The 26,699-nt window shown below is 42.8% G+C and overlaps 3 protein-coding genes across 10 annotated transcripts in view; all 3 read left to right on the top strand.

Moving 5' to 3' along the window:
• INTS2 (integrator complex subunit 2) overlaps window positions 1–3,421 on the top strand; it is a 34,572-nt gene extending 31,151 nt beyond the window's left edge. For 6 of the 7 annotated variants that reach the window (XM_061605139.1, XM_061605140.1, XM_061605137.1 and 3 more), the window contains exon 25: window positions 700–3,421. In XM_061605139.1, the coding sequence (XP_061461123.1) occupies window positions 700–869 (170 nt within the window). In that variant the 3' untranslated portion in view covers window positions 870–3,421. The remainder of the gene's footprint in view (window positions 1–699) is intronic. The other variant, XM_061605142.1, reaches the window with a different exon arrangement.
• A 1,365-nt stretch (window positions 3,422–4,786) lies between these two features.
• Window positions 4,787–10,109, top strand: LOC133374488 (Fanconi anemia group J protein homolog). Its single transcript, XM_061605512.1, has 4 exons — window positions 4,787–5,094; window positions 7,310–7,436; window positions 8,418–8,529; window positions 9,907–10,109. Exons 2-4 carry the CDS (start codon window positions 7,344–7,346, stop codon window positions 10,107–10,109), a joined length of 408 nt encoding a protein of 135 aa, XP_061461496.1. The 5' UTR covers window positions 4,787–5,094; window positions 7,310–7,343.
• Window positions 10,110–10,847: 738 nt separating this feature from the next.
• BRIP1 (BRCA1 interacting helicase 1) overlaps window positions 10,848–26,699 on the top strand; it is a 211,507-nt gene continuing 195,655 nt past the window's right edge. For both annotated transcript variants that reach the window (XR_009759861.1, XM_061605052.1), the window contains exons 1-3: window positions 10,848–11,019; window positions 12,047–12,174; window positions 13,545–13,670. Coding sequence is in view for 1 of the 2 variants with exons in the window: in XM_061605052.1 (XP_061461036.1) it covers window positions 10,878–11,019; window positions 12,047–12,174; window positions 13,545–13,670 (396 nt within the window). In the remaining variant the exon portion in view is untranslated. The remainder of the gene's footprint in view (window positions 11,020–12,046; window positions 12,175–13,544; window positions 13,671–26,699) is intronic.

The following is a 26,699-nucleotide window of genomic DNA, read 5'->3' as shown; positions in this document are numbered from 1 at the left end:
GGCGGTAAAGATACATCTAGTACTGCATGGACAATGTGTGGCTAAAATCCCTGCAGTCAGAGGAGTTGTTGATTAAGGTTTGCATGATCTGGGCCAGGTTTTCAGTGGCTTGTCATGCATGTTTCCTTGACCCCCTATCCACAACAAGCAGAAACACTGTCACTTATTCAAAATGAGAAATCTCATGCTTGACACAGAATTCAGCTCTTTGTTGTAGAATTTAGCTTGCCCTCTGCCCCTTTCCTAGGAAAACAGGGGTGTATTCAACTAACTTTTACTTAAGAGTTACACCCATTGAAATTCATAGCCATGGCTAACTTAGCGCCATTGATTTCAAACAGGTCTGCTCTGAGTAACAGTTAGTTGAATACAACCCATAGGAAACTGCCTTATACCAGGTCAGATTGTTTGTCCACCTTGCCCAGTACTGCCTGCTCTGACTGGCAGAGGTTCTCCAGGATCTTGGGAGGAAGGAACGCCATTCCTGTCTCCTCCTTTCTGGTGTCTTTGTAAATTGGAGATGCCAGGAGTAGAATCTGGAGCACTGAGCCTGAGTCAGCATGAGTCACTTTGAGACTTTATTTGGTCAATAAAGATGATGTGCTTTATCACTGAGCTTCCGTCCCTCCCTTTGCTGCCGCAAAATACAAAAAGAATCTCAATAGTCACATCATGTCTTGTACCTTGAATTGTCTCTAGGTCTCCAGCAACTGAAGGAGAAGCCGTATGAGCAGACAAGACTTCCTAAAGAGCCGGCTTATAAAACTGGAGCAGGAGACACTAGTAGCCTGGACCCCAATGTCCAGCTGTGTCAGTGTATTGAAAATACATTCATTGAAATAATTAGCATGAGCGTCAGTGGAGTTTGAGGCCTGCCAGAAATGGGAAGGGCCATTGCCAAGTATTTGGTGGTGGATGCTGACTTCTGGTTGGGAAACTCCAAACTGAAGCTTTCCAGGTCAAAGTGAAGCTAAGAGTTGGCTTGGAAGAAACAATATCTTGGGTTTAATGCAAAGTTGCAGATGCAGCAAGCAAATGCCGCTTTCAGTGAAAGCATCTAAGGTTCTTGCAGTGGTCTCCATGCTGCTTTTTCCTGGATGGAATCCATATTTTGTTGGGTTTTGAAGCGAGAGACTTGCAAAGGCTAGTCCAGTGTGCATTCCTGAAATGGTCTTTGGAGAAGCTATTTCCCTGCTGTTTTCTTCTTCAGTGCCTCAGATACCTCCCTGCATCCTGCATCTTGGGTCAAAGCTGAACCACAGCTTGAAATCCGTATGACAGCTTTAACTCAGACAGATGTCCTGTGATGACTGCTGGCCTGTGAAAGGAACTGTCTCCATCAAGAAGAGTTTGAAAGAGGCTGGTGTTTGTTTGAAGTAAAAAAAAACCCCAATCATAGTGGTAGTGGGGACTATTTTCTTGTTGCCGCCTATTTTCTTGCTCAGAGCCAGCTGAAGTTTGAAAGCCCCAGGGTGGTCGGATGTTTAGGAAAGGGAAGGGGGCAGAAGGAAAATCAGTGGAGCAGACATTGGCTTTTTGGTTCACCTGAAGCTGGCTTATGGGGTTTATGGCTGGGGCTGAGAGTTTCTTTTTTAGCCACCGAAAAGGGCAACCGGTGAGTTAGGGGGGCCAGCTGGGTTTAGCATCTGAGTCTCTAGCTGTCTATGCCGCCTATAAAACTCTTTCTTGTCAGATTTTTGCTCCAGTTTGAATACCAACTTTTCTAGTTAACTTGACAAACAGATGACTTTTTCTGCTGAGTTTTGAAAACTGAACAGATTTTTTAAAAACACCGTGTAAGTTTTGGGATGATTGATTGTTAATATGTTAAGAGATGCCAGGAGGGGGGGAGTTTCAAAAGGACATTTTTACTGAAACCTGTTTTATTATTGTAATGCTGATGTGTCAAAAATGATTTTTTAATTGTGTTTGGCAATAGGTAGCAGAGAGCTAAACTCACAGGGTTTTTTTTAACCCCAGCACAGCTAGTGAGGTGAGATGTGGGAATGTCTGCTTTTGTTCTAAAATGTGTCTCGGAAGCTAATACATGTACTGGAAAAAATAACATGAAGAGTAAGCCTGAAACACCGTTACAAAAGATTGTTAATATTTGTTTTCCAGCAAAGGTTTAATACTCTTTATGAAATGCCATTGCTTAAAGGTCAATCATTTTATCAGTGGAAAACCTTCAGATTCTTAGTCCTAGTAAGTGATTTAGGTAAAAAAAAATATACCTCAGGTGGCTGTTTCGTGGTCCATTTTAGGAAGTCCTTCACATATCCTTATTATTAGATTAGTATTATTAGCAGTAGTATTGCTTAGAAGTTGTCATTTTTGTAGTCCATTGCATCTCCCTGATCTACGATTGCCTCGACTGCGATCTTGAAGTCCATATGCAGATTTTCACAAATTGTCTGTGTATTTTTGCAGTGGCCTGGTTCAGGCATAACATTTAAACTATAGTTAAAAATAAACGATGGTTTAATATGAAGGAGCAGTTCCACCCTGTTCCTGCTATTGCTGCACCGGGGAGGAACAAACCAGAGGCTGGCATCACGCAACGTGCAAACCGGCACTTGTGGTTTGTTTCCCACCAAATGAAACACAAGTGGAAGGCAAGGTATGTTCTAGACTTATCGTTTGTGGTTTGTTTTGGGGAAAAAGCCATGAGTGCTGATTTCCTTCCTGGCGCAGCAACAGCAGTAGTGAAGGAGGAATGAACCGACGGACTTCGGAGCAGTGTGTACAAACACGCCGCTTGTTCACATGAAATGGTGTATTTTTAACTATGGTGTAATGGGATGTCTGAGCCAGCTATTGATTGCAGAATTGCACTTAAAACATTCCTTAAGCAGAGCCTCCCTGCTGCATTAATACGAAAGGTTTGGATGTTGGAATTACATGGTATAGGGATGAGTCAATGTAGGGCTGAGAGCCAAGTCGATCGTTATCCCCTGTACAGTTGTCTCCTGTTTTTTAAGTTCTGTATTGCTGTTGTTTAATTCTGTAGTGATGAAACCACCAGGTTGATCCTGACATTGCTCTTCAGAAACATTTTGTCCTTTAGCTATTCAGCATATTCTGCTGAGATTGTCAGTACAATGCTACATGCCAGTATTATCCTCTTACCATATGGATGGTCAAAGCATATATATATATATATATATATATATATGAGATGTGTTTTTATATTTTAGCAGATTGTAACCGTTATTTCTTATAAAACATGTATATATGTTTGCATGTTTTCTGGTTTTCTTAGGCTTGTAATATTTTTATATGCCACTGGGAGCATTTTATTTCAATGAAACCCAGTGGAAATCGTGTGTTTTCTTATAAACATTTGTACTGTTCCAATGTATTCTCTCTCCTGTTTTAAAATTTCATTACATAAATGTCCTATATAATAATAATGAGCTCATGATCAGAGTGTGCATCCTTTTGTAGCCAAAATGGAATACATATCTATACACAAGAGGGGGAAGGAATCAACAGATTGGCATCCTCAATGTTTGCAAAAATACAAATCTTTTGGTGGAAAAAACCTAGCCCCACCAAAAAAACAGCCTAAAGTGTAAGGGACTGCTGGAGGGTGGGGACTGGGACAAAAGGCATGGCAGGTTGGCCAGAACTCTGAGCAGGTATGTAACATTTGGTTGCAGGTCCCAGTTGTTTTCTGTAATAACAGCTTGTAAGTGTATGCCAGGTAGTATTAATCTGCTGTGCTTGGCCATGGAATATTCATGAACATTCTGACTCTTGAAAGAGAAGGGTTGCTCATATTTTGAGGCAGAGTGAATAACTTTGTTCGGCGGGTGAAAACCTTACATAGATGTGGACAAGGGCAGGTGAGGCATACAGAGTGCTGTGTGGCTGAATTTCGCATATTGATTCAAAATTTGCCATGCATTTCCCAGATGCAGACTTGTGTTTAAAAACAAAGATAATAGCATTTCCTCTTAGTATGCCACAGAAGTTCACAGGTGCCTGTGTAATAAGCTAAGTGATATGAACTTAGATACTTGCTTAATAAAACTCTGGGAAGTTACAGCCAACTGCAGACTGAAATGTGTGGCCTTCCTCAGGAGCTACAGCCTCCCAGAGGAATAGTACAAGGAAGGGGCTGTTGCTCAGTGAGTAGGAGCCTAGCCTATGGCTGAAGGGCCCAGGTTCGATCCCTGATACATCCAGTTAAAAAGGATAAGAGGCTATTAAAGAACTCTCTACCCTGAGCAGTACATAGAACACTCATATATATACCCATATGAACTATTACTGGTAATAGGGTAAAGTTGTTCTGGCTGTACTAGATTTTTTTAAAAAAATAAATTTTATTTATTATTTGATTTATATCCTGCCCTTCCTCCCAGCAGGAGCCTAGGGCGACAAACAAAAGCACTAAAAACACTTTAAACATCATAAAAACATTTTAAAATACATGAAAACAAAACATCTTTAAAAACATTTTTAAAAAGCTTTCAAGACTTTTTTTTTTAAAGGTTAAAAACATTGTTTTTTTAAATAAAGAAAAAAGTTTTAAAAATATATTAAAAAGCAATTCCAACACAGATGCAGACTGGGATAAGGTCTCAACTTAAAAGGCTTGTTGCTTTATTTTTTTTTGAAAAAATAAAATTGGCAAGAGCAATGCAGTGGTTTAAAAATGGAAAAACCCACATCTGCCACCAGATGGCACTATAAACTAACTGATGATCCAACCTCTGCAAAAAACTTTTAAAAGCTGTCTATCAAAAGGCCACTCCTAGACAAAAGAGGATGAACCTGTCTTGGATATCATAATGGAGAATGACAGTTTTGAGTGTGCAGATGTGGTTTTAAATTTGCAGTGAGCAGTGCCTCTCTCGCAGGTGACAAACTTTGATTAACAAAGACTTTTCTAATCCAGTGGTTGGAGTCCTGGACTATGATCCGGGAGACCAGGGTTCAAATCTCCACTTGGCTATAAAGCTCACTGTGGGAGACCTTGAGCCAGTCACCAACTCTCAGCCTAACCCACCTCGCAGGCTTGTTGTGAAGATAAAATGGAGAGGGGGAGAAACCCATGTGTGACACCTTGAGCTTCTTGGAGGAAAGGTAAGATATAAAGGTAGTAGTAGTATTTTTTTTTTAAAGTTGGGTATCTTGGTATGTTGCCGAAGATGTAAATGGTGAATTTTGACATAGTGCAGGTGCAACTCTTAGGTTTCTGCTGAATGAGGTTTGTGAACGCAGGTGTTACCCCTGTGAAAAATGGGTCTTCAGCAGGGTTCTACACTTAAGTGATGTGGAATTACTATTATTTATGAAGCTTTTTATTATTGAAGCGTCATAAAAAATGAGGTCAAAGATGGCCACAGAACCTTCCCTTTGGAGGCGCCTACAATGTAGGTAGGCCGCACTAAGCCTGTGGTTTCCTAGGCAACGACAGGAACCAGGAAGCTACGCTAAATCGTTGAATTGGATGAAAATCCCCGGTCGGGAGTTGGTTTGGATTTGAGCCTCCCGCGGCTAACGATTGGCTCGTGGAAGCTCCTATCTCGCCGTGATTGGCTAAGGTGCCGGATGGAGAAGGGCGGAGTGCGATGGGGAAAAAGAGGCGGAAAGAAAGGATCGAACCTGAAGAGAAGAGACTAGAGGGGGTGCTTTGATTGCTGAGGTAAAAAGCCCTTGTTCGCGGGTGGTGCGCTTTGATACACGCGCGCTGGGCGAGTCCAATTCGCAGGCGGGGCGCGCGTTATCTCAGCTATTCCATTCATGGGGGGGGGTTCAGATAGAGTCTGTTTTGACCCATTAATTCCTATCTTAGTATGGAAAAGCGACATTCCTTTCTCCCTCTTCCTCCGCCCCACCACCGTTTCATAAAGTAAAATTAAAAATAAAAATTAATTCTGAGGTGAAGATGAAAACTTCACATAAACGTTGCCCTAAAAATATTTATACTGGGTTGTATCAATGTTAGCCTCACTGCAATAAATGGAGGTGACTGACTTGGGACCATTGCTTTCAGTGGGTGTACTCTGAGTATGGCTTAGTTGGCTACAAGCTCACTTTTTCACCTTCACGTGTCAAGGCCCCTCTTCACAGAACCAAATTTTAAAGTGATAATGTTTTAAATGCATAGGGTTGCGCTTTGCTAAGCTCTCTATTGAAATGAATGGACTTAAATTAGTCGTGCCCATGAATTTCGATGGGCCTACTATGAGCAGGCCTAATTTAAAAAAAAAAAAAAAAAAGCTGGTGTGAGTGTTTTTGACTCTGATTAAAATTAACCTTGTATTTTTGAAAGGAAATGTTGGGTGAGAGAGAAAATGAAGCCATATGCTGACTTTTTGTGTAAGCCCAGAACGTTTTATGGTCAGTTTGGGTTACACATTTCTGAAGCAATACTAAAATATCTTTTGTTCTTGATTGTGTTGTTTGCCCCATCCTGGACTCCTTTGAGAGGAAGAGTGGGATAGAAATTCAATTAATTAATTAACCATATAGAATAATACGGCTCTTCATTGGCACAAACTTTCCTTCAGTTTTGGGGTGATGAAGGGGGACCTCCCCATACCCTCCTCCACCCCAAAAGTTTTGGGGGAATAAATCTTAGGTCGTGATATGCAAGACGTCCATTTTGACATGTTTTGGAACATTTGCCCATTTATGGTGAGTGGAAGTTCCCCGTTATATGCCAACACACGTACAATAAAAATAAAATGAGAGAGAAGGTTCTGTAGTACAATATAGAAGATATATTTTAGTAGTTTATTTTATTTAATCTTGCTCCTCCAGTTCTCCATGAGGGGAAGGGGGAATATATAAATATAGTAATATCAATTCCCAGGTAGGGTTGGGAAACATATTTGTCTGAAACCCTGGAGAGCCACTTCCAGGCATTGTTGACAATGCTGAGCTGGAGGAGCAGTAGCCTTTTTCAGTTTAAGGCACCTTCCTACATTCCTATGTGATTCAGCCCTTTATCTGGAGGCATGAGGACTAGAAACTTTATTTTTAGGTGAGGGACAATAGCTCAGTGGCAGAGCACGTGCTTTGCATGAAAAGGGTTCCAAGTTCAGTTCTTTGCATCCCCAGTTTGGGCTGGGAGAGACCCCTTGGAGAGCCACTGCCAGGCAGTGCAGACAGTACTCCACCAGATGGACCAGTGGTCTAACTTAGTATAAGACTCCTATGTTTCTGTGGAATTGAATGCCTTATTAGTCACAGACAAGCAGTTTCCACTTATTTTTCTCGAATTCAGTGTGACCTTTGACATGTTCCTATACCGTGCCTTGTTTAAAATAACTTTCCTTTTTTATCTTACAAGTGTAGATCAAGAATTCTGAAACCTATACGTGGTTATGGCTTCTTCAGCATCAGAATACACCATCGGAGGTGTAAAAATTCTCTTCCCTTGCAAGGCCTACCCTTCACAGCTTGCTATGATGAATGCAGTAAGTTGAGTGATTTAACAGTGTACAGTGAGCTCTAGGTACACCCAAGTAAATTCTATTTCTCCCCCTTCACTGCATCTTTCTTTTTTTAAAGGTTATTTTTTAAAAAACTTTTGTTCTGAGGTCAGGTGTTTTTTTGTTTTGTTTTCAAATACAAAACCAAGGCAACCAGAAATGTTCACAGAACTGAGAATGGAATCTGCAACAATGCTCATATGTTAGTTACGAGTATTGGCCTGGCTGGGATATAACTCTAAACTAGGGGTGGAGGAAAGGATCTGGCTGGCAGACTGGATCCAGATATCCCCTATGAGACACTTGGATGAGACAGCCCACCTGTCAGTCACCTGACATCCCCATGCATCAGGTGAAGTGTTTTGTCATTTGAAATCAATCTGCACTGGCAAAGGAAGCAGGATTTGCGTCTGCCACCAATCAGCTGATTGGTAGCTTCTGCAAACTCTGCCTCTTTTGCTGACAAGCTTTGAAATCAAACTGGGCAAAGGAAACATTTCCATGTGGACCTTCTAAGGTCTGATCAGCAAGCCTTGCTTGCCATGGTAAGGCTCCTGATAGTTTCTTTGTAGCCGCATCTTTACTTTCCCCTGCACACATGACGTCAGGTTTGGGGCAGATGTCTGATTTGAGAGAAATGGCTTCATGGGCAAATTAGGACCCCTGCTGGGCCTAAATTGGCCTCTGGGCTGGAGGTTCCCAACCCCTGCTCAAGCCTGTTGGAGTCTTGGGTTTGAATGCTCCCCACTCCCCTCTGCTGCTTGGTTTCGCGGCTGAAACTAACTGCTGTAGTTGTTAACATCAGAACTGCTCTTAGTTTATACTTTGGTTATTGAAACAAGGATCAGAAATTACAAAACTTATCCCTCCACAACCTGGTATTTTATTCCAGAGGAAGCAATGATTTCTTTGAATGTGGTGGATAAGTTATAGAATATAGCAGAAGGTTTGTGTATGTATTCACAGATTGTGAAGGGGCTGAACTCCAAACAGCACTGTCTATTGGAGAGTCCTACCGGAAGCGGGAAAAGTCTGGCGTTGCTTTGCTCAGCATTATCATGGCAACAGTCACTTTATGGTAAGCCATTTAGTAGGGCAGCGATGTTCAGCAGTTTTTTCATACTTGCCAAAATTGTGGTGAATATGTTAACATTTTCGCCACACTACAACAAAAAAATCAGCTGTGTTTTTGAGGGTAGAAAGAGACACAATATTTATATTATAATTATATTATAGCCAAGGGGAAAGGGGGATGGGCTTTCTTTATACCTGCCAAAATTCCCTCTTTTCCTCAAGGGTGCAGGAGTCCTCCTGGCGTCTTCTAGAGGGGAAGGGCCATCGCGCAGTGATAGATCATCTGTTTTGCATGCAAGAGGTCCCAGGTTCAGTCCCTGGCATCTCCAGGTAAGGTTGGGAGACACCCTTGTCTGAAACCCTGGAGAACCACTGCCACTCTGTGTAGACAATACTGAGCTAGATGGACTGACTCTGTATGAGGAGCTTCCCATATTCCTTTTCCTCTAGTAACCCTATTTGTAAGAAATGCCGTTGCCTGCCTGAAATTACATGGCCCAGTCGACTGGAAGATGTCTGTTTTTCTGGCTCTGTAAATTATTCAAATCGCTGTTGACTGTCATTTATTCATTACTGAGTTCTGTTGTGGTGCTTAGTGCACAATGCAGGAGGACAGCGGGGTCCCTGGGAACAAAAGGAATTATGATCTGAGGAAGAACAAATCCCGCCTATCAAGGATGCAGAGGTTGCTCACAGTAGTATACGACTCTGGTCCAATCCAGGTGCATCACATGTTTGATTTCTCATCACTTGATAACTAGGGCTGTCACCCAATTAATCTTAGTTGATGAATCTTATTTTGAACTTGAATTCATTGAAGGGCCGCGTTTGGCCCCCAGGCTTGACGTTCCTCGCCCCTCGCCCCTGCTCTAAGTCATCAGAGCCATGGGAACATGGGGATATCTCTTATTCTGGGAATATAGGAACATGGGAATATCTCTTATTCTGGGAATATAGGAACATGGGAATATCTCTTATTCTGGGAATATAGGAACATGGGAATATCTCTTATTCTGAATCATACCTGGCACAGTATTGTCTACACTGACTGGCAGTGGCTGTCTAGGGTTTCAGGCAGGGAACTCTGCCAGGCGCCTACCTGGAGATGCAGTTGATTGAACCTGGGACCTTCTGCATGCAAAGCAGATGCTCTTCTACTGAGCAGTAACTCTTCATTTCTGGGGCAAACTGCCCCCACCACACCTCTGTACGAAAGCATGCATACCGACTTTGAGCCCTCTGTCCTGGAATAATTCTACAGGGCTGTTGATAGTAGTTCACCTTGTTGTTAGAGGAAGGGGGAAATCCAGTAGGAGCAGGTAGTCTTTGCCTCCCTCCCTCTCGTGGGATTTTCAAAATTTTTCTTCTACTTGCTCTTCAGAAAAGCCACTCGATGACACATTGTGTTCAAAGGAATGCAAGAAGCCCGTAATGCCTTGCCGCTGTCAGTGCCATGCTGAGTTTACAACTCAGGCCCAGGACAGTGCAGGAGGAAGCCAAGGCACTTCTTGCTTCTTCGCCAACAATGGAACAGTGACACCCACAAAAAGTGGAACTGTGTCAAGAAACAAAGGTAATTTTTAAATTGCTTCTTGGGAAAGGCTTCCTTAGGTGGCCTTTACGGGCACATCTATATATTAGTGTATATATGGTAAGTGCTGGTTGTTTAGAGTATACATGGTAAGTAGTGAAAGAGGAGGGGGAGTGAATGGGCAATAGAATGCTTGATGATTGGCTGAATGTTTAAAATGGGTGACAGTATAAATGAAAGGATGACAGGTAAATCTGGGTGAATGTGAGGTGGTGAATTGTGGAATCTGGGGGGAGAAGAGAAAGAGTGGATTGCTTGGTGGGGTTTAGAGAGTTGTTTACCAGGAGGGAGGTGGAGTTCAGATTAGTATTCAGTAAAACCATATGCTTATGTGCCTTAAGAAGAAATCTTGTTAATCTTGTTAGCTTTGTTATCTTTAATAAATACTTAATTTGGTTTACCAAAGGCCTGATCCTTGGCTGGGGTTTCACAGACCAGAAGGGAGGGTAAGGTAATGACCAAGGCTGAAGGGGAACTGTAACAAATGGTGGCAGCGGTGAAGAGAATAACAATACCAGTATTCAGAGTCTCTGGGAATACTAGTATTGGGACGTTACTGGTGGTTGCCTAGCAGGGGGATCTGTTGAGATCTGTGCTAGAGCGGGGAGAGAAATCATAAGAGAGAGCGGTCTGGACTGGTGGAGTCCCTGGTGGTGCCTAGAGACAGGCAGTAACCACGAGCAGGTAGGAACCTGACAGGGAGAGCCAGGGAAGGACGCCTCACAGACACATTGTGTTCAAAGGAATGCAAGAAGCCCGTAATGCCTTGCCGCTATCAGTGCCATGCTGAGTTTACAACTCAGGCCCAGGACAGTGCAGGAGGAAGCCAAGGCACTTCTTGCTTCTTCGCCAACAATGGAACAGTGACACCCACAAAAAGTGGAACTGTGTCAAGAAACAAAGGTAATTTTTAAATTGCTTCTTGGGAAAGGCTTCCTTAGGTGGCCTTTACGGGCACATCCAGCACTGATGTCCTTCCAGGTTGGTCTTGCAAAGAGCCACATAAGATGGCTCCCAAATAGGTTCAGCACCTTGGACAGCTCCTTGAACGTTCAGGCTGAAAAACTGGAGTGGATTCACGGCCCCACTGATATCAGAGCCACCTGTCTCCACTGCCTCCAGGCAATTAGGTCAGGAAGCTTTACAAATGTTGGTGGCCTGAAAGGAAAGCTGGGAATTATTGGGCAGATGTGTTAGTAGCAAGTCATATGGACTAGCAACTTTTGAAGTCTGCTTTGCAAGGTTGCTCAAGGGGATAGCAAGCAGGGCACTGCGGTTGGGGTAGGACTAAAGGGAGAAGAGAAAAATATCAGAGCTGTTGTGTTAAGACAGGGGCGAAGAGCAACTGTGGGTTGGTGGAGAGATCCAAAAGTGGCCCAACCCTTAATGGGCCACATGGACAGGTGGACGGGGTAGAGCACCTGCCAGTCACCTGCAGCCATGTGCACAAAAGGTGAAGTCATGGCAGCGCAGGAGCTATGGGGAGTGCACCTTTTGCATTTTCTTGTCACACTGCTTTTGGAAGGAATCTGAGAGCTCCTCAGTATATCTGATCCAGTCCAAAAGTAGCAGAATTGTGAAGACGCCAAATATGAGCAGCGCCACAGATAAAGCAGGCATTGCTTGTATTTGGCGCCGTTTGCAGCCACAACATTACCTGTCCCATGCCTGATGTTATATGAGGTCAGGTGATGGACAGCTGGGTGTGGCTTGCCCTTGTGGCCATTGATGAGGCTTGGTGGGCCTAATTAGGTCCATGGGCCAGAGGTTCAGCTTACCTGCGTGTTGTGAATGGAGATACAGGAAACGTTAGACTGAAGGTTGTTGTTGCTGTTCCTTCTACCTCCAGCTTGTTGTTCTGGTGGGAAAGGTATTTATAGGGTTAAGAAAGAGAGCTTCTCTAACATCCTCTATTTTATTGCCATTGCAGAGGAGATCTCAAAAATCACACTCTCATCCAAACTATCTGCAAAGAAGCGGGCGTCTTTCCGTGAAGATGAAGACGATGATTTTAAAGTAGATAGGAAAAGGGTTCGTTCGTTAGAAACAGAGCAGCAGGTAAGCAAAGCTTGCTGCTAGTAAAATTTAATTTAATTAGTAAAATTGGACCGTCCCATCTAATTACATATGTCAGTTGAAAATGTACAGTAGAGGTTAGCAGGGTTGAACCACAAACCAAATCAGACTGTTGATTGCCCTTTAAAGTGTTGCTGTTGCTGCCACAGAGGCTTGCTGTTGAAGTAGATTAGTTCAGCCTTGTATTTAAGCACTCACCTGGTCATGGTAGGTGGCCCAGGTTTGCATGGAGGTGAGCAAGCAGGTTGCTGGAGAACGGATGGGGCACTCAGTCCTCTCTCTGTGTCCAGCAGAGAAGTTCAGCTCTGTAATCCTCCTCTGTCAGCTCCTAGCAGGCTAGTATTTTTTTTACTTTTTATTTTTGGCATGCTAAAGGCAGTGGGGGGAGAGACCAGAGGTAAAAGCGGATATGGCTCTTGTACAGTAGGTTACGATCTAGCCATGCAAAAGTCAGAGTTTCTCTACATACGTCTCTCAACCCAGGGAAATAAGAAACATGATCATAGTTCTAGGACGCTTTCCAGCCAGGCAAATGCACTTGAGGGAGGGCACGGAGCAGTATGGCCTGAGTAGGATGTGGGGACCCAGGAGAGTCCCAAGGACCAGTTAAAGAGACCTCGGTGCTTCATTTAGCCCCCGTGCTTGAGGTTCCTTAGCCCTGCAGTAGCAAGTCTATAGTGAGGCCAGCGATGGAGACAACAGTGAACTAAATCTGAGAGGAGAGGGCCCATTTTCAGTGAAGGCTCTTTGCATGTTGGGTGTGTTAGGTCCCATCTCTTTATAGCTTTAGGTGGTTGGTTAAGACACACTTTTTTGGGCAGGCGTTTAAAGGAGGACAGACCTAATTAGACAAGTGGATTAGTTACTGCTGCTGCGTCTAATAATTGCTTATTTAGTGATTTGTTATGAGTTGTTGTGTTGTTATTTTTTGAGGATTGTGTTGCTCTACAGATTTTATGTATCTTTTTATCTTACTTGATTTTGTTATAAACTGCCCTGTGGTTTGGACAAAGGGCAGTATATAAATAGACAGACCAGTGATCTGACTCAGTATAATGCAGGTTCCTGTGTTTTCTTGCACTGCACAGCTATTGAGCAGTATCAAGATTTATTCCAGGGCACCTTCTTCTGGTAGAAGGTCCAGGATGCCTGGACGATTTCATATGTGAACACTTTGTCCCTGAGGAAATACAGAGAATCCTTTGCAAATTCAGGGATTTCATGGCAAGCAAGTGGTGAGGAATGCAGAAAGTTTTGAAAAGAAGCACTCGGTTAAAAGTAGGCAATGTCAGCTCATACATTTTGCCTCCTGCTTGAGCTTCACGTGTGTGTGTGTTCTGTGTTCCTTACAGGTGAGGAAACGACACCGGCTGTCCCAAGGAATCCAGTTGGTCGACGCTTTGGAGGTTTATCAGCAGCAGAAAAATGGGGAGTTGATCATGTGCTCCGAAAAAGCAGCCGCTTTCTCTCTCAAAACAGTAAGTTTTCATTTCAGAAACATATGCATAAGAGCTGAGCATGAAAGCTTAGGTGTATTAACTGGCCCAGCTGTATGTCCCTGCTTCCCTTCCTGGTGTTTTAACATTCAGGGGATCTTACCCTAGCAAAGATCTTGGCAAGCTTGGTGCTCAAGGCATCCCCTGGTTGAAAGTCTGTGTCTCTCCTATACGTTTTTCTTTATCCTCTTTGTCATCAAAAGTAAGTTCCACAGCCAAAGTGTTTCTATTTCCCCATATCTGTTTTGTGCAATGGAAATCCTTTATAATTGCACATTGAATGGTTCCGTTCATTATGTGTGCCTTCCTTAAAAGGATATCCTGGATATGTTTATGAACCTTCCACACTGTTAGTAGAACCCTGCGAATAAAAACGGGGCATAATCCTTTTGTTGCTGTGCAGGGTGGAAAGGTTATGTGGGGCTCTCACCTGTTACATTCAAAGGGAGTTGGTGTTTAACCAAAAAAAGCGAAGAGGTTTGAAACTTGCGTCAGGAGACTGCAAAAAACTTTCGTCTAGCAGTTGATGGTAGTTTTGAAAGTACAGCCGTCCCGTTGTCAATAGGTTTGGCTAGCTTTTGTGTTCTTTGAAAAACTTTGTTAACGTAGGCAACAGTGGAGCTTTTGAAAGTAATTATGTAGGCTGTGGAAACAGAAGTCTCTCTTGTAGACTGCTTTTGATTCTTCCTCTTCCCTCCCACTATGCCTGCTGCTTCAGTGTGCTTGTGAGATGCTGCTCTGAGTACCGTGGCCTCCCAAAAGCTAGGCTGGTCTCTACAAGGAACAGAGCCTTTTCCAGAGTGGCACCTGTTGTTTAAAATTCCCTTGCCAAGGTAGTTCTTTGCTGGCCTTTGGTTGAAATGCACTTTTTTCCAAAGATTTTTTTTTAGTTAACCTTTTATTAGGGCTAACTAAAAAATTAGTTAGGGAGAAAAACCTTTTAATGAGAGAGAATTACTACTTTTCTATACATTAATGTGTTGGAATTGTTTCTTTAATACTCTGAACCCAAGGACACTGGTTCAGAATTAAAAGTGGAGGAATGCTTCACTCTTTTATCCCTGGAAGGTTTGCTTTAAGAATGTTCCCTCCCTAAAGGTGCATCTGTCTCTCACACTACTGGTTTTCACACTTCAGTTGAAAACATTTTCATTTACTCAGGCTTTTGCAATAATAGATCTAATAGTTACTCCTTAGCAGAAATGCATTTATGTGTGTTATTTAGTTAGTTAGTTTGTACATGGTTTTAGTTGAGTTCACTGAATTTTAACTCTTTATTTTACATACATCTCCTTGAGCTCTTTTTGAGGAAGGGTTATCAATATTCTTTAAAAAAAAAAGCAGGCGTGAGTGAAATATTGCCCATCCTGAGAGGAACCCAACCCTACTGTGTTTCTGTGTGAATCAGTCTGAGTGCACCTTCTGCTTGGAAGGAGGCAAACCCAGCACAGTGATTCGTGCAAAGAAACAATAAGCAGCCTCCTCTGAGATCAGGTAATTCTTATGTGCTCCCTGTTTGGAGTAATTCAGTACTTCAATTGCTCCTGAAATGGGAAGCAATAGTCTAGCCCCTGAAGAGGGTGATTGGAAAGAGGTAGAACCAGAACAGTATATCATGCAGGGATGCATTGGGCAGCCTCTTTCTGGGTGGGTAATTTAGGCTCATAGAACCTCTCCATTACTTTGTTTATATATGGAGCACATGGGCCATTCCTTGTGCACAGTTGAGGAATTACTGGCTTATTGTTGCTAGCCTCTTTATGGAGCCAAAGCCATATTCATTGCATTTTTAAAATGTTGTCTCTTGTTGTTGTTATGTGCCTTCAAGTCAATTATGACTTATGGCGACCTTATGAATCAACGGCCTCCAATGGCATCTGTTGTGAACCATCCTGTGCAGATCTTGTAAGTTCAGGTCTGTGGCTTCCTTTATGGAGTCAATCCATCTCATTTGGCCTTCCTCTTTGTCTCCTCCCTTCTGTTTTTCCCAGCACTATTGTCTTTTCTAGTGAATCATGTCTTCTCATTATGTGTCCAAAGTATGATATCCTCAGTTTCATCATTTTAGCTTCTTGTGATAGTTCTGGTTTAATTTGTTCTGACACCCAATTATTTGTCTTTTGCAGTCCATGGTATGTGCAAAGCTCTCCAACACCACATTTGAAATGAGTTGATTTTTCTCTTATCCCCTTTTTTTACTGTCCAGCTTTCACATCCATACATAGAGTTGCCTCTGTATACATCCTTTAAGCTGTCTCTAGAAACCCCCTATATATTTTTGCACCCCAGGCAGGTGCCTAGTTTGCTACTCTGCCTGGGCTGGCTGTTCTTAGGCAAGTGAAGGAGCAGTTAGAGCAGCTAAGCCAGTGCATGGACTGTTACTTGACACAAATGAAAGTGTCTTGCTTGTTTGTGCTGTTGAGTTAATGACCTCAGCTGCCACAATGACTTAATAAATTGGGCAACTTGTATTGATTTTCCTTGCTGCCGTTGTGAGTGTCTAACTGAAAATCAGTGGCTGCACAATTAAATTGCTTCTGTAGTTAGTGTTCTCCTACAGTGGAGTTGAAGGTTATGGGAAATCAATAGGGATTCCTTCAGCCAAATTGCTTCACAAGTAGTGACTTCAGATAAACCCTGTCCCTTTGGAATCCAGAACAGTCCAGTCTCTCATCCAAGCTCTGAAGTAAAACAAATTCTTTTTTTTTTTTAATCTTCCAAAATAGAAAGGTGGTTCAGACTTTAACACCAAACCATGGTTTTGGCATTATATGAACAAACATGCTGGATCCCCCTCCCCCCGGGTTACCACCTCTCCTTATGTGTGGTGGTTCCCCCCTCCTTTTTGTGGTTTGAGGCAAACCATAGTTTGCTGTTTTGTCTGAGCCAGCAAGCTGGTTCAGAATCAGAAACACAATCCTTGTTTATGGGGAAGGCAATGTTTGCTTGTTCAGACAAAATGGCAACCTATAGTTTGCCTCAGAGCATGAAGAAGCATAGGAAGAACGGATGGGGGTGTGTGAGCTTGAGGCCTTGGTAAATTGTACCAAACCATGCAATACTCCTGACTGCTGAGAATCTTATCCAGTAGAGTCATTGGTTTCTACCAGGCATTAGCCACATATTTGACTACCTTTGGATATCCTACTAAATTATGGTCTAGCAAGATGTGAACAAGCCTAACCTCCTCCAAGGCTTGTGTGCTCCCCACTCCTCTTCCCGCAAATTTAGGAGGAGGTGTTTTGCTTCCAGTTTTGGATGGCTGTAGCTTGCCACTTTGTTTGGACCTGGAAGTGTGGTAAACAACTATGGTTGATTTAAACATGCCAGCTTCAAAAAAACACAATTTGAAGTGTGTATGTGATGAGGCCCATTGCCTTGAATGTTATGGAAAGCAATTGAAGGATTATTTCTTTGACATTATTGTGTTATATTAGTGCTCATTTCACTAGAATCTTGTAAGCTTTTAAAACCAGTAGGGGGAAAGGGTTTAAACAATTTTAAGTGATTTATTACTCAGAGCTCAAGTAGTGTTCCAAGTGAAAGCTGTTTCCTTAAGTACTGAATAATTTTGAAATTCCATTAAATGCAAGTGGGTCAGATTGTCTGCCAAGGTAACTCCATTGATTTTTCCCCCTTCACTGAAACCATGTCAGCAGAAAAATCTGGCCCTGTAAATCAGTGTATAAACTTTTAATAATATATGACACACCCTCCTGAACTCTCACTTGTATAAATCTGTTTTGTTTAACACAGTGTAGGCATATTGATTGGAATACAGAGTATTCTGGGAATGCAGGGAATGCAGAATGAATGGCAGTCTCCCAAACGATTTATCTATTATTACGTTTATATCTCACCTTTCCTACAAGAAGTGATATAAGTGGTTCTCCCTCCCCTTTTATCATCACAACAGTCCTGTGAGGTAGGTTAAGTTAAGAGACAGTGACTGGCCCAAGATCAATCAATGAGAACTCCATGGCTAATCAGAAATTTGAAACCTTGGCGACCAGATCCTAGCCCAGCACTTGAACTACCAGGTCATACTGGCTCTCCTCCCCTCATGGGCTGCTTTAACCCTTTAAAGTGCTAGTTTGACCCTTTAAAGCCTTAATCGATTTGGGCCAAAATTCCTAGAACCTGCTGCCCCCATAACAGCCTGCCCACCCTTTAATATCAGAAATGGAGGCCCTTTTAACCTGTCCACCTGTGAGAGTCGTTAGATTGTTGGGCACTAGGGAGACAACCTTATTTACAATAAAAATGGGAAGGAAGTCCAAGTAAACTGTATAAAATAGATAGTAGTTCAAAGAAGTTAGAATCTTCTTTCCAAGGGCAAAAGCTTTTGTTCCTTCCCCCCCCCAACCTGCTGCCTTGCAATCTGTATTTCATTGTTTTAAATTGTTTTTAAAAGATGTGTTTTTAAATTTGTATATTTGTTTTTAATGTTTTTCGTTATTGTAAACCGCCCAGAGAGCTTTGGCTATGGGGCGGTACATAAATAAATAAATGAATAAATAAATTGTGAAGTCTCTTCACCGAAGTAATATACTTTCCCAGATAAGTCATTGTTTATTGTGGAATCAAGCTATTTGCATCGCAGCAAAGAAAAGAGGGCATATTTGTGCAAAAATGGTTATAACACGAATACAATCATTTTTATCATGGCCGTATTAGACAGATGTTCTAAAAACAATGTAAAATCTTTGGGCAGTATCCAGCTAACATGTCCTGCCAGCACAAGGATTTCTGTTTGTGTAATGGGACTTTTCCCCCTCCTCCACCCCTGTACCCTCCACAGATTTGCTCTGGCGGATTGGGGGAACCCCTAGAACAGATTTGGGGGGCATGCGGGGGGGAGGAGGAGAGAGTCCTGTTGCAGAAGCAGAAATCCTTGTACTGGTGGGACCGTGACTTAGTGTTGCTTTGGATATAACCCTGTGTGTGTGTGTGTTTTAACTGTATATTGTTTTAAATTTTTTTAAGTGTGTTTTAAATTGTTTTTAAAAGATGTGTTTTAAACTTGTACATTTGTTTTTAATGTTTTTAGTTACTGTAAACCGCCCAGAGAGCTTCGGCTATGGGGCGGTATACAATAAATAAATAAATAAATATTGCCCTTACCGTTACCTTATGGTTTAAGTGATGTCTTGAAACTCAAACAAATCAAACTCTGATATTTAATAGTCCTAAATTAAAAAGAAAACTGCTTAGCAGAAGAGGATCTGCACCTGTTTTAATGGGCAATTAATTTTATTAATGTACAGAAAAGCATTGTAGAATTTGAAATATACCATGCTGTGGTATTTCACTTTAAAAAGAAATTTGGAGGCCAGCAGGGGATGCTGTTGGTTTTCAGATGCAACCCCTTTTTTAAATTCTTTATTATCAGTTTCTTTCATGAATTAAAACAAAAATGCATGATTCTTTCTTGCTTATTATAATAGCAACAATAAAGCACAATTTGGTGGTATTTATATATGCAGCACTTTAGCCTGTAAAAATGAGCTTGTGGATTATAGGGCAGGAGTAAAAGAAAATTGCCACCAGTGGCTGTTTCTGCTTTGAAGTGGAGGTTTTATTAGCGCAGTTTCCATTGATGGACCTGACTGTAGCAATTTATTGGATAAACTGAACTTTTGAAATTGCACACAGATTTGTGAAGGGACTGGACTTGCACGTGCAGCTGCACTTTTCCAGATCATTCAGAACTCTTCTGTGTGTTTTTTTAAAAAAACTTGTGTGAGGTAGCAGAGCCTCATATTTATTCATTTTATTTTATTTAATAAGACTTCTGACCTGCCCTTCGCTATGAGATCTGAGGGTGGGTTTCAGCAATACAATCATGCACTTTAAAAACAAATCAAAGCGCTTTTATAAGTGTTCCAATATAGGTTAAACCAGCCTTTCTCAACCTTTGGGTTCACCAGTGTTGTTGGATTACAGCTCCCAACAGCCCCAGTCAACGTGGCCAATGACCAGGAATGATGGGAATTGTAGTCCAGCAACACCTGGAGACCCAAAGGTTCAGAAAGCCTAGGTTAAACAAAACAGGAGCCGGGTGCCCCCACAAATAGCTTGACTCTCAAATGCCAGGATAAAGAGGTGCATCTTCAGCATTTACTTATTGATTATCTTTATTTTTACCCCGCCCTTTTCCCAAAATTGGAACTCAGGGCGGCTTACAGATAAAAGTGGATACATATAATAAAAACATATAAAAATCTGCATTAAACTAAACTTAAACGATTTGCAACATTAACATACACTCAAAATACTTAAAAACAATTTAAAAATAGAGCATTCAGCAGAAATGTAACAATGATGGTCTTCGATGCACTTCTATGTGGAAGGAGGTCCACAATTCAAGGGCTACCACAGAAGAAACCTCTCCCAGTCTGCCATTTCCCACATTTCTGAAGGTGGAGGAACTATCAAGACAGCCCCCCTCTGCTGAACTTAACACTCGACATCTTAACTTTGTTGGCGTCTTGAGCACCATGGAGAACTCTTTGCAGAGCAGCTCCGGTGTTAAGGAGGACTGGGATCCAGGAGAAGGTCCCAGGAGTCTGCAAGGGGGAGGAGGCTGGAGAGTTGGGGGGGAAGGCCCAGTAATTTGAATGCTGATGGCTCCTCTGAGTGACAGCCTGTCTCAGCCCCGGCTGAGACCAGCTGCTGCCTCTGGAAAGCTCGCTGCCTCTTGAACTGTCCCCCAATCCGCCTACTGGTGAAGGTGAGCTAAGTGAGCGGCAGCAGAGAATGGAGGCAGAGCTGCCGGATGAACTGGCTATGGCATCCCTGTCTCTGTCACCAAGGATGCTTCGCTGGATGCACAGGTGTGAGCAGGTTGAGCCCATTATACAGCCCACCCGTAGGAGTGTCCACTTGGTTGCTTATTCCTGATCCAGGAGACAGTTTCCACACAAGTAGAGTGTCCGCCCTGATCCTACTTAAGGGAGTTCTGGGGGCATGTCCAATTGTGACAATATCTGTGCTTGAGTACCCATGCCTAGAGATGCTTGACTGGGACTCTGTGTAACCTGTGGTTTGCTCTGTGAACCATACCAGCTTTAAGTTCCTCAATAAAGGAAACTAAAAGAAAAAGAGTGTGACTGGGCCCACAGAGAGGTATAAAGAAGGAACCAAGTAGGGATTTTTGGGGGGTGCCTGCTTTGCAAACCTTGTATTTGTGTGTGAACTTTGTGGTGGCCTTTGATCAGTGGGGAGAAGAATGTGGGTGCTTTTCCTGCATCACCTCTTCACACACCTTATATTCTGATTATATAAGCACTCACAGCAGGCTCTGTAGGGTCAGGGTCCCAGAGCAGGATGTGTGTTGTAGGGAGCAAAGGACACATTTTTGTTCTGGGCTCTGAAAACCCAGTTGGTAGCCCGGTTTCAGAGACAGAATAAGCTTAATAAATAGAGGAGTTGATTTTGCAATGAAGGACAAAAATAGGCAGGATTGCATGTGCTGTGCTCCAGAAAAATAATAATCCTGATTTTGTGAAGGGTCATCTGCTGATCATTCAGTGTTCTGATTTTTGGGAGCTGATTTGCATGTTATGCTGGGAAAATATGATTTCTCATATAGGTACAGGCTGCAGTGGGTCTAGCAAGAGGATTCTGCTGCCTGCATCCCTATCCAGCTCTTGCTACATTTTCAATGTGTGCAATATGGGCACCTGCTGGAATCATAGGCTTGGAAGAAAGTCCAGGGCCAGGTACAAACCAAAGTTTGCTTGTTTTGATGTCATAGCAAGCTGTCGTTTGCTGTCAGCCAGGAAGTAAGCGAACATATGAGCGCAGGGCTCATTAATGCCTTAACCATGTGTTTTATATATTTATTAAAGTGTTACCATGCTGCCATCTTGCAAAACATCAGGGCAGTATACAGCAACATAAAAAAACCTTTAAAAGCAATACAGAAAAAAATCATTAAATGACTGGCTGCTCAAGAAAAATTTAAATATCTGCATAAGCCTGTAAAAAAGTCTTCAGGAGATGCCTGAAAATCAAAAGCAGGGATGCCTGCCAAATCACTGCTGGAAGAGTATTCCACAGCATGGGACTGGTGACGCTAAATGCCCAGCTTCTTGTTGAGGCCAATTGGGCCTCTTCAACACGGAGGGACAAGTAACAGCACTTCTCTGGATGATCTCAGTGACTGGGTTGGCATCTAGTGGCTCAGGTAGTCCTTAAGGTATCCTGGGCCCAAGTTGTTCAGGGCTTTATATGTTAACACAAGAGCCTTGAACCTGGCCTGCTAGTATATTGGCAGCCAGTGTAGATGTTTTAGCAGAGGTGTCACACTCTGCCAACCTTCTGCCCCCATCAGCAGTCTAGACCCTGCATTCAGCACCAGTTGGGATTTCTGGACCAGGCCCAAGGGCAGCCCCACATAGAGTGCATTGCAGTAATCCAATCTCATGGTTACCAATGCGTGGAGTAAAGTAGCCAAGTTATTCCGATCCAGATATGGCTGTAGCTGGCATACCAGACAAAGCTGGTAAGAGGCACTCCTAGCCATCAAGGTAACTTGGACCTCTAATGACAAAGATGTATCCAGGAGTATCCCCAAGCTATGTATCTGCTCCTTTAGAAGGAGTGCAACCCCTCCAGAACAAGCAACTGACCTATCTTCCAGACACTGGAACCACCTATCCACAGAGCCTGTGCCTTCCCAAGATTCACACTCAGTTTATTGACCCTCATCCAGGTCACCACTGCATTAAACACTGATCCAGAGCTTGTACAGCCTCGCCTCGATTCAGATGTTGTGGAGAAGTAGATTTGCGTGTCATCAGTGTACTGATGGCACAGTGCTCCGAAACTCCAAATGACTGCCCCTAATAGCTTCATACCAATGTGTTCCATGGTATGTTACTTCTGAATTGACCTATAGTGCCTGAAACCAGCCCTAAACATTTGCCAGATACATCCTGTTGGTTTCCAAATTTCCCCCTGCAGCTATGAGAGCTAGACGCTTGCTTAAAAATGTAAATTAAACTTCTAAGGTATCAGATTCTATTTGTGATTCTATTCACAATAAAACATTCCCTGTATGTAGGTTGTGGGAAGCATGAATAGTGGTGTCCCACTCCAGTTTGGGGAACAGCTTGCTCAGTTAAATGTTCATCTTCTTGTACAGCACACACACCTTTCTGAATTTGAGGTCAGTGTCTTTCTTTTGCTGATACTGTATTTTGTATGACCAAAATATGCGGCATAATAAGCTAGCCTCATTGTCTGCTCAAAATGTGAAGGTTCACAAGACTCAAATTTCAAAATCTGTTTAAAGTGACTCTTGAACTAATGAAAAAGTTAATTATAATCCAGTTCTTAATCATCTCCTTAGATAAAGGGCTTGATTGATACTACAGGGGACAAAAGAGGAAAAACAGACTAAACTTCATTAGGTGGATGGATTTTTCATGATGAAGCTCAGCACCAAACTATGTTAAACCTGTAGGGCCTAAAAGTTGATCCTCCAAAGCTGTTTCAGTTCTTGGAAGCCCAAAAGTTGACTCTGTTTTTTAAAAAATTAATTTGTACTAATTTTGTAAAAGATAAGGCTACACATGATAAATAACCTACACATGAGAGAAATCCACAGAATTACAAAAAAAATAGGTAAGAAAAAAATAAGATGAAAAACAAAGGTTGGGATTTAGTCTGATCATTCCCTCTTCACAAGTTCCTTAGTGTCAGTTTTTTTGCTCTTAAGAGTTCCATGAACTTGCCAGTGTATTTGGGAGGGTCAGTCTGGATGCCATTAGCAAGTAGCCAATTAGTTATTTGATTTTACAGTCCAAATGTTGACCATCCCAATTTAAAATCACCGGGCCGGGAATTAGTTGGGTAATCTGTTGGATTTCTTCAAATACCTTACTCCATAAAATTTCCACTTTAGAGCAATTCCACCATAAAAACTTGAGTCTTGTGAAATCACCTGGTTCTCCTTTGAGGACTGTCAATGCATTGTCAATTACACGCTTGGCCAACTTGGTCAATCTTTTTTTTTAACAACCTGCCTATAAAGAGAAAAGAAGATTCTAAATATGGATGGTACATTTTGATCTGCTAGTAACTAGCAGACCACTGGATGATTTGGAGTAGATCAGAGGATGTTTCTGATTTTGTTAGTTAACAATAAAAAGGCATTTTTTCCACTTCTAAATTAGGTTGCTAGAATTGTTAAGGTGATGCACATTAGACATACCCAGAGTAGTCCCATGGAAATCTACAGACTTAGGACAATTAATTTCAATGGGTCTACTACGACTATCAGTTAATTTTGATATCACCCTTGGTTTTAAGTAATTCAACTGCATGTTGTTGCTGTTGTTCTTCCCCATGATCTATTGTAACTCAACTTTATATTATTGTTAATAATAATAATAATAATTGCTGCTGTCCAGGATTTCAGATACGAACTTTTCCCAGCTCTACCCAGAGATGCTGGGGATTGAACCTGGGACTGTCTGCATGCAAAGTAGATGCTCTACCACTGAGCTATGGCCTTTCCCCTGACACTGCCTTATCCTGAGTTAGGCCATTAGTCCATCAAGCTCAGTAGTCTACACCAGGGGTGGTGGGTAGGGGCACATGTAGTGAGGGGTAATGGTAGTTGTAGTCCAACAGCATCTGGAATGCCACAGGTTCTCCAGTCCTGGTCTTTACTAAGTGGCAGCTACTTCGGACAGGGTCATTTCCCAATGTGGCCTGGAGACTGCCAGGGTTTGAATCTAGGACCTTGTGCATGTACTGTATGACTTACAGCAGGGCCAGGGAACTTAGTGCCCTGCAGATGTTGTTGGACTCCAACTCCCATCAGTCCCAGTGAGCATGGCCAATGGTCAGAGATGATGGAAGCTGTAGTCCAGCAACACCCAGAGGGCCACAGTTTCCCCGTCCCTAACTTACAGGATTCACCCAGATGCTGCAGCAAATCATGTAGAGAAAAACCCCTCAAAATGTCTAGAGAGAGATTGTTCAAATAAACAGTATATCCTTCAGCAACCCCCCTCACCTCATTCTTCCCTTTCTGTTGACATGAGCCTCTTCTGGCAGCAACTCTACAGTATGGTTTGCAGTTCCAGAAAGGAGACAAAAGCGAGAGCCATAAGAAAGGTAGCCTGGGTAAATTTTTGCTCTTATTCCCTTTTGATCATGCACAGCGGGTGAGCATTGTGCCTGCCGCGGTGTTTGTTGACAATATGCCCTTTTAACGGATTTTTTCTTTTCCTTCTGCTAAATAACACATTACAGAAGCAGGGCCTTTGCACGGAGCCCTTTGAACATGCATATGTGTTGGTTTTGGAGATCCTACTTAGTTCTAAGCCCACAGGGCACGCATTTCCAGTGGAACAATTAAAGCATATTTGTTCAGTTAAAAGAAGCCAGAGGTTGCATAAGAAGAGAGGGGAGAAAATGGAGGGAGGGTGGGGAGGAATCTGAGAACTATGACTTTTTGAAAAGAAATGCATTTATACTTAACAGTAAAAGGGCACTGAGTTTTTTGTTTAGGTCTGACCTTTTATCTTAAAAGGGTGGCTTTTTTTAAGGGGGAAACCTTTGTGTGTAACTAATGACTGGCACCTCAGTAAAAGCAAGACTTCAAACAGAATTTGTGTAGTTCAGTAGATGCAGATCAGCTGCACAATCTGTATATATTTGAACTATGGCAGCCCTGCAGACATATTCAAAATGAGTTACCGGACCACGTTTCCCCTGTAGAAGCTCACTGCCCATGTATACTTGCGTTAGTTGTTTGCAGTGTATCGATGGCCTCACAGGAAAACAAAGAATGACCGCGTGCAGAGATTATTTTTAATCACCAGAGGTGGCCAGGCAAATGTCTGTTAAGCATGAACCGTGGTTCATGTGTACCAGGGCTTTTCCAGTGCTCTGTTCCTATTGCAGTTTCCTACATTGCATTGGAGGCCACTTCCGAGAGTTCATCTTTTGAGGGGCATGTGTGAATACAGTGGGAAATTCAGAAGCCCTACAGTTCACGTCCTTTTTGTTGTTGTTACTGTTCCATGGGTACACAGCCCCTTTCAGTCTATTCAGAGTAAAATAGTACGTTAGTTTGTGGGACACCTGTGCACTTCCTAGCTATTACTTTACTGTCCTGCCCCAACCCGGTGAAGTCAGACACAAACATGGAGATGTAGTTTTCTTTAGTAGATTTATTGGATAGTTTCCCTTCAGAGCTCTTCATGAATCAGCTTACAGGTTACACAGGATCCAGCTAGGGAAAACTGGACATGACTAGATGTTGCCGCAGCAACTAGACTGCCTCCTTACTGACCTTAAGTAAGGATGGTCGGGCATCCCACTTGCGTGGACTGAGTGTCACTGTGGAGAGTGTGTGTGCAGACAAGCGCTCCTTTTCAGAGGGACAATGAGAGCCCTTTGAGATTGTCGGCGCCACCTCCTATGAGTCCGGGGAGAGGGCAGCTGGACCACCTCAGTGAGGTCCTCCCCAACAGGAGGAGGGGGGCTGTGTGGTGGTGATGGCAGAGCGGGCAAAGGAAGAGGGTGAAAGGTAGGCAGAAAAACATCTTCCTGACTGGAACGGACGTCTTCACTGGTAACTGGATCTATAGGGGCAGAACTGTCACTGGTTGCAGTGCGGGAGCTTGCAGATTCCTGTGCACCTGAAGACACGTCACTGGTATCTTCTTCCCGCTCAAAGTCCGGCTCCTCTTCGTTCTCGCTGTCCCACGCCCATTCTGCAGGGCTCATTACATTGACTGCATCTCCCTCTGTTGGTCCCCATGCCAGTGTTGTGTTCTTGTTCCACGTGTTGAAAACTGAAATGGCCCAAAGTGGGGCCATTTACATCAGTTGCCTCCAGGCTATGGAATGATCTCCCCTTAGAGGTGGACAGTTTCTCCTTGCTGGCCCTTTACAGCTGGTTGCAATAGCAATTCATTTGGCCTTTGGTCCTGCTGGGGAGCCTGTTCAGGTACATCTCCCTGCATCAAAGAGGAACACTACCTT

This window comes from Rhineura floridana, chromosome 21, assembly GCF_030035675.1.
Source record: "Rhineura floridana isolate rRhiFlo1 chromosome 21, rRhiFlo1.hap2, whole genome shotgun sequence".
Lineage (NCBI taxonomy): Eukaryota > Metazoa > Chordata > Lepidosauria > Squamata > Rhineuridae > Rhineura > Rhineura floridana.
Note: the sequence above shows the minus strand (reverse complement) of the source record. Positions and strands in the feature narration are given on the sequence as shown.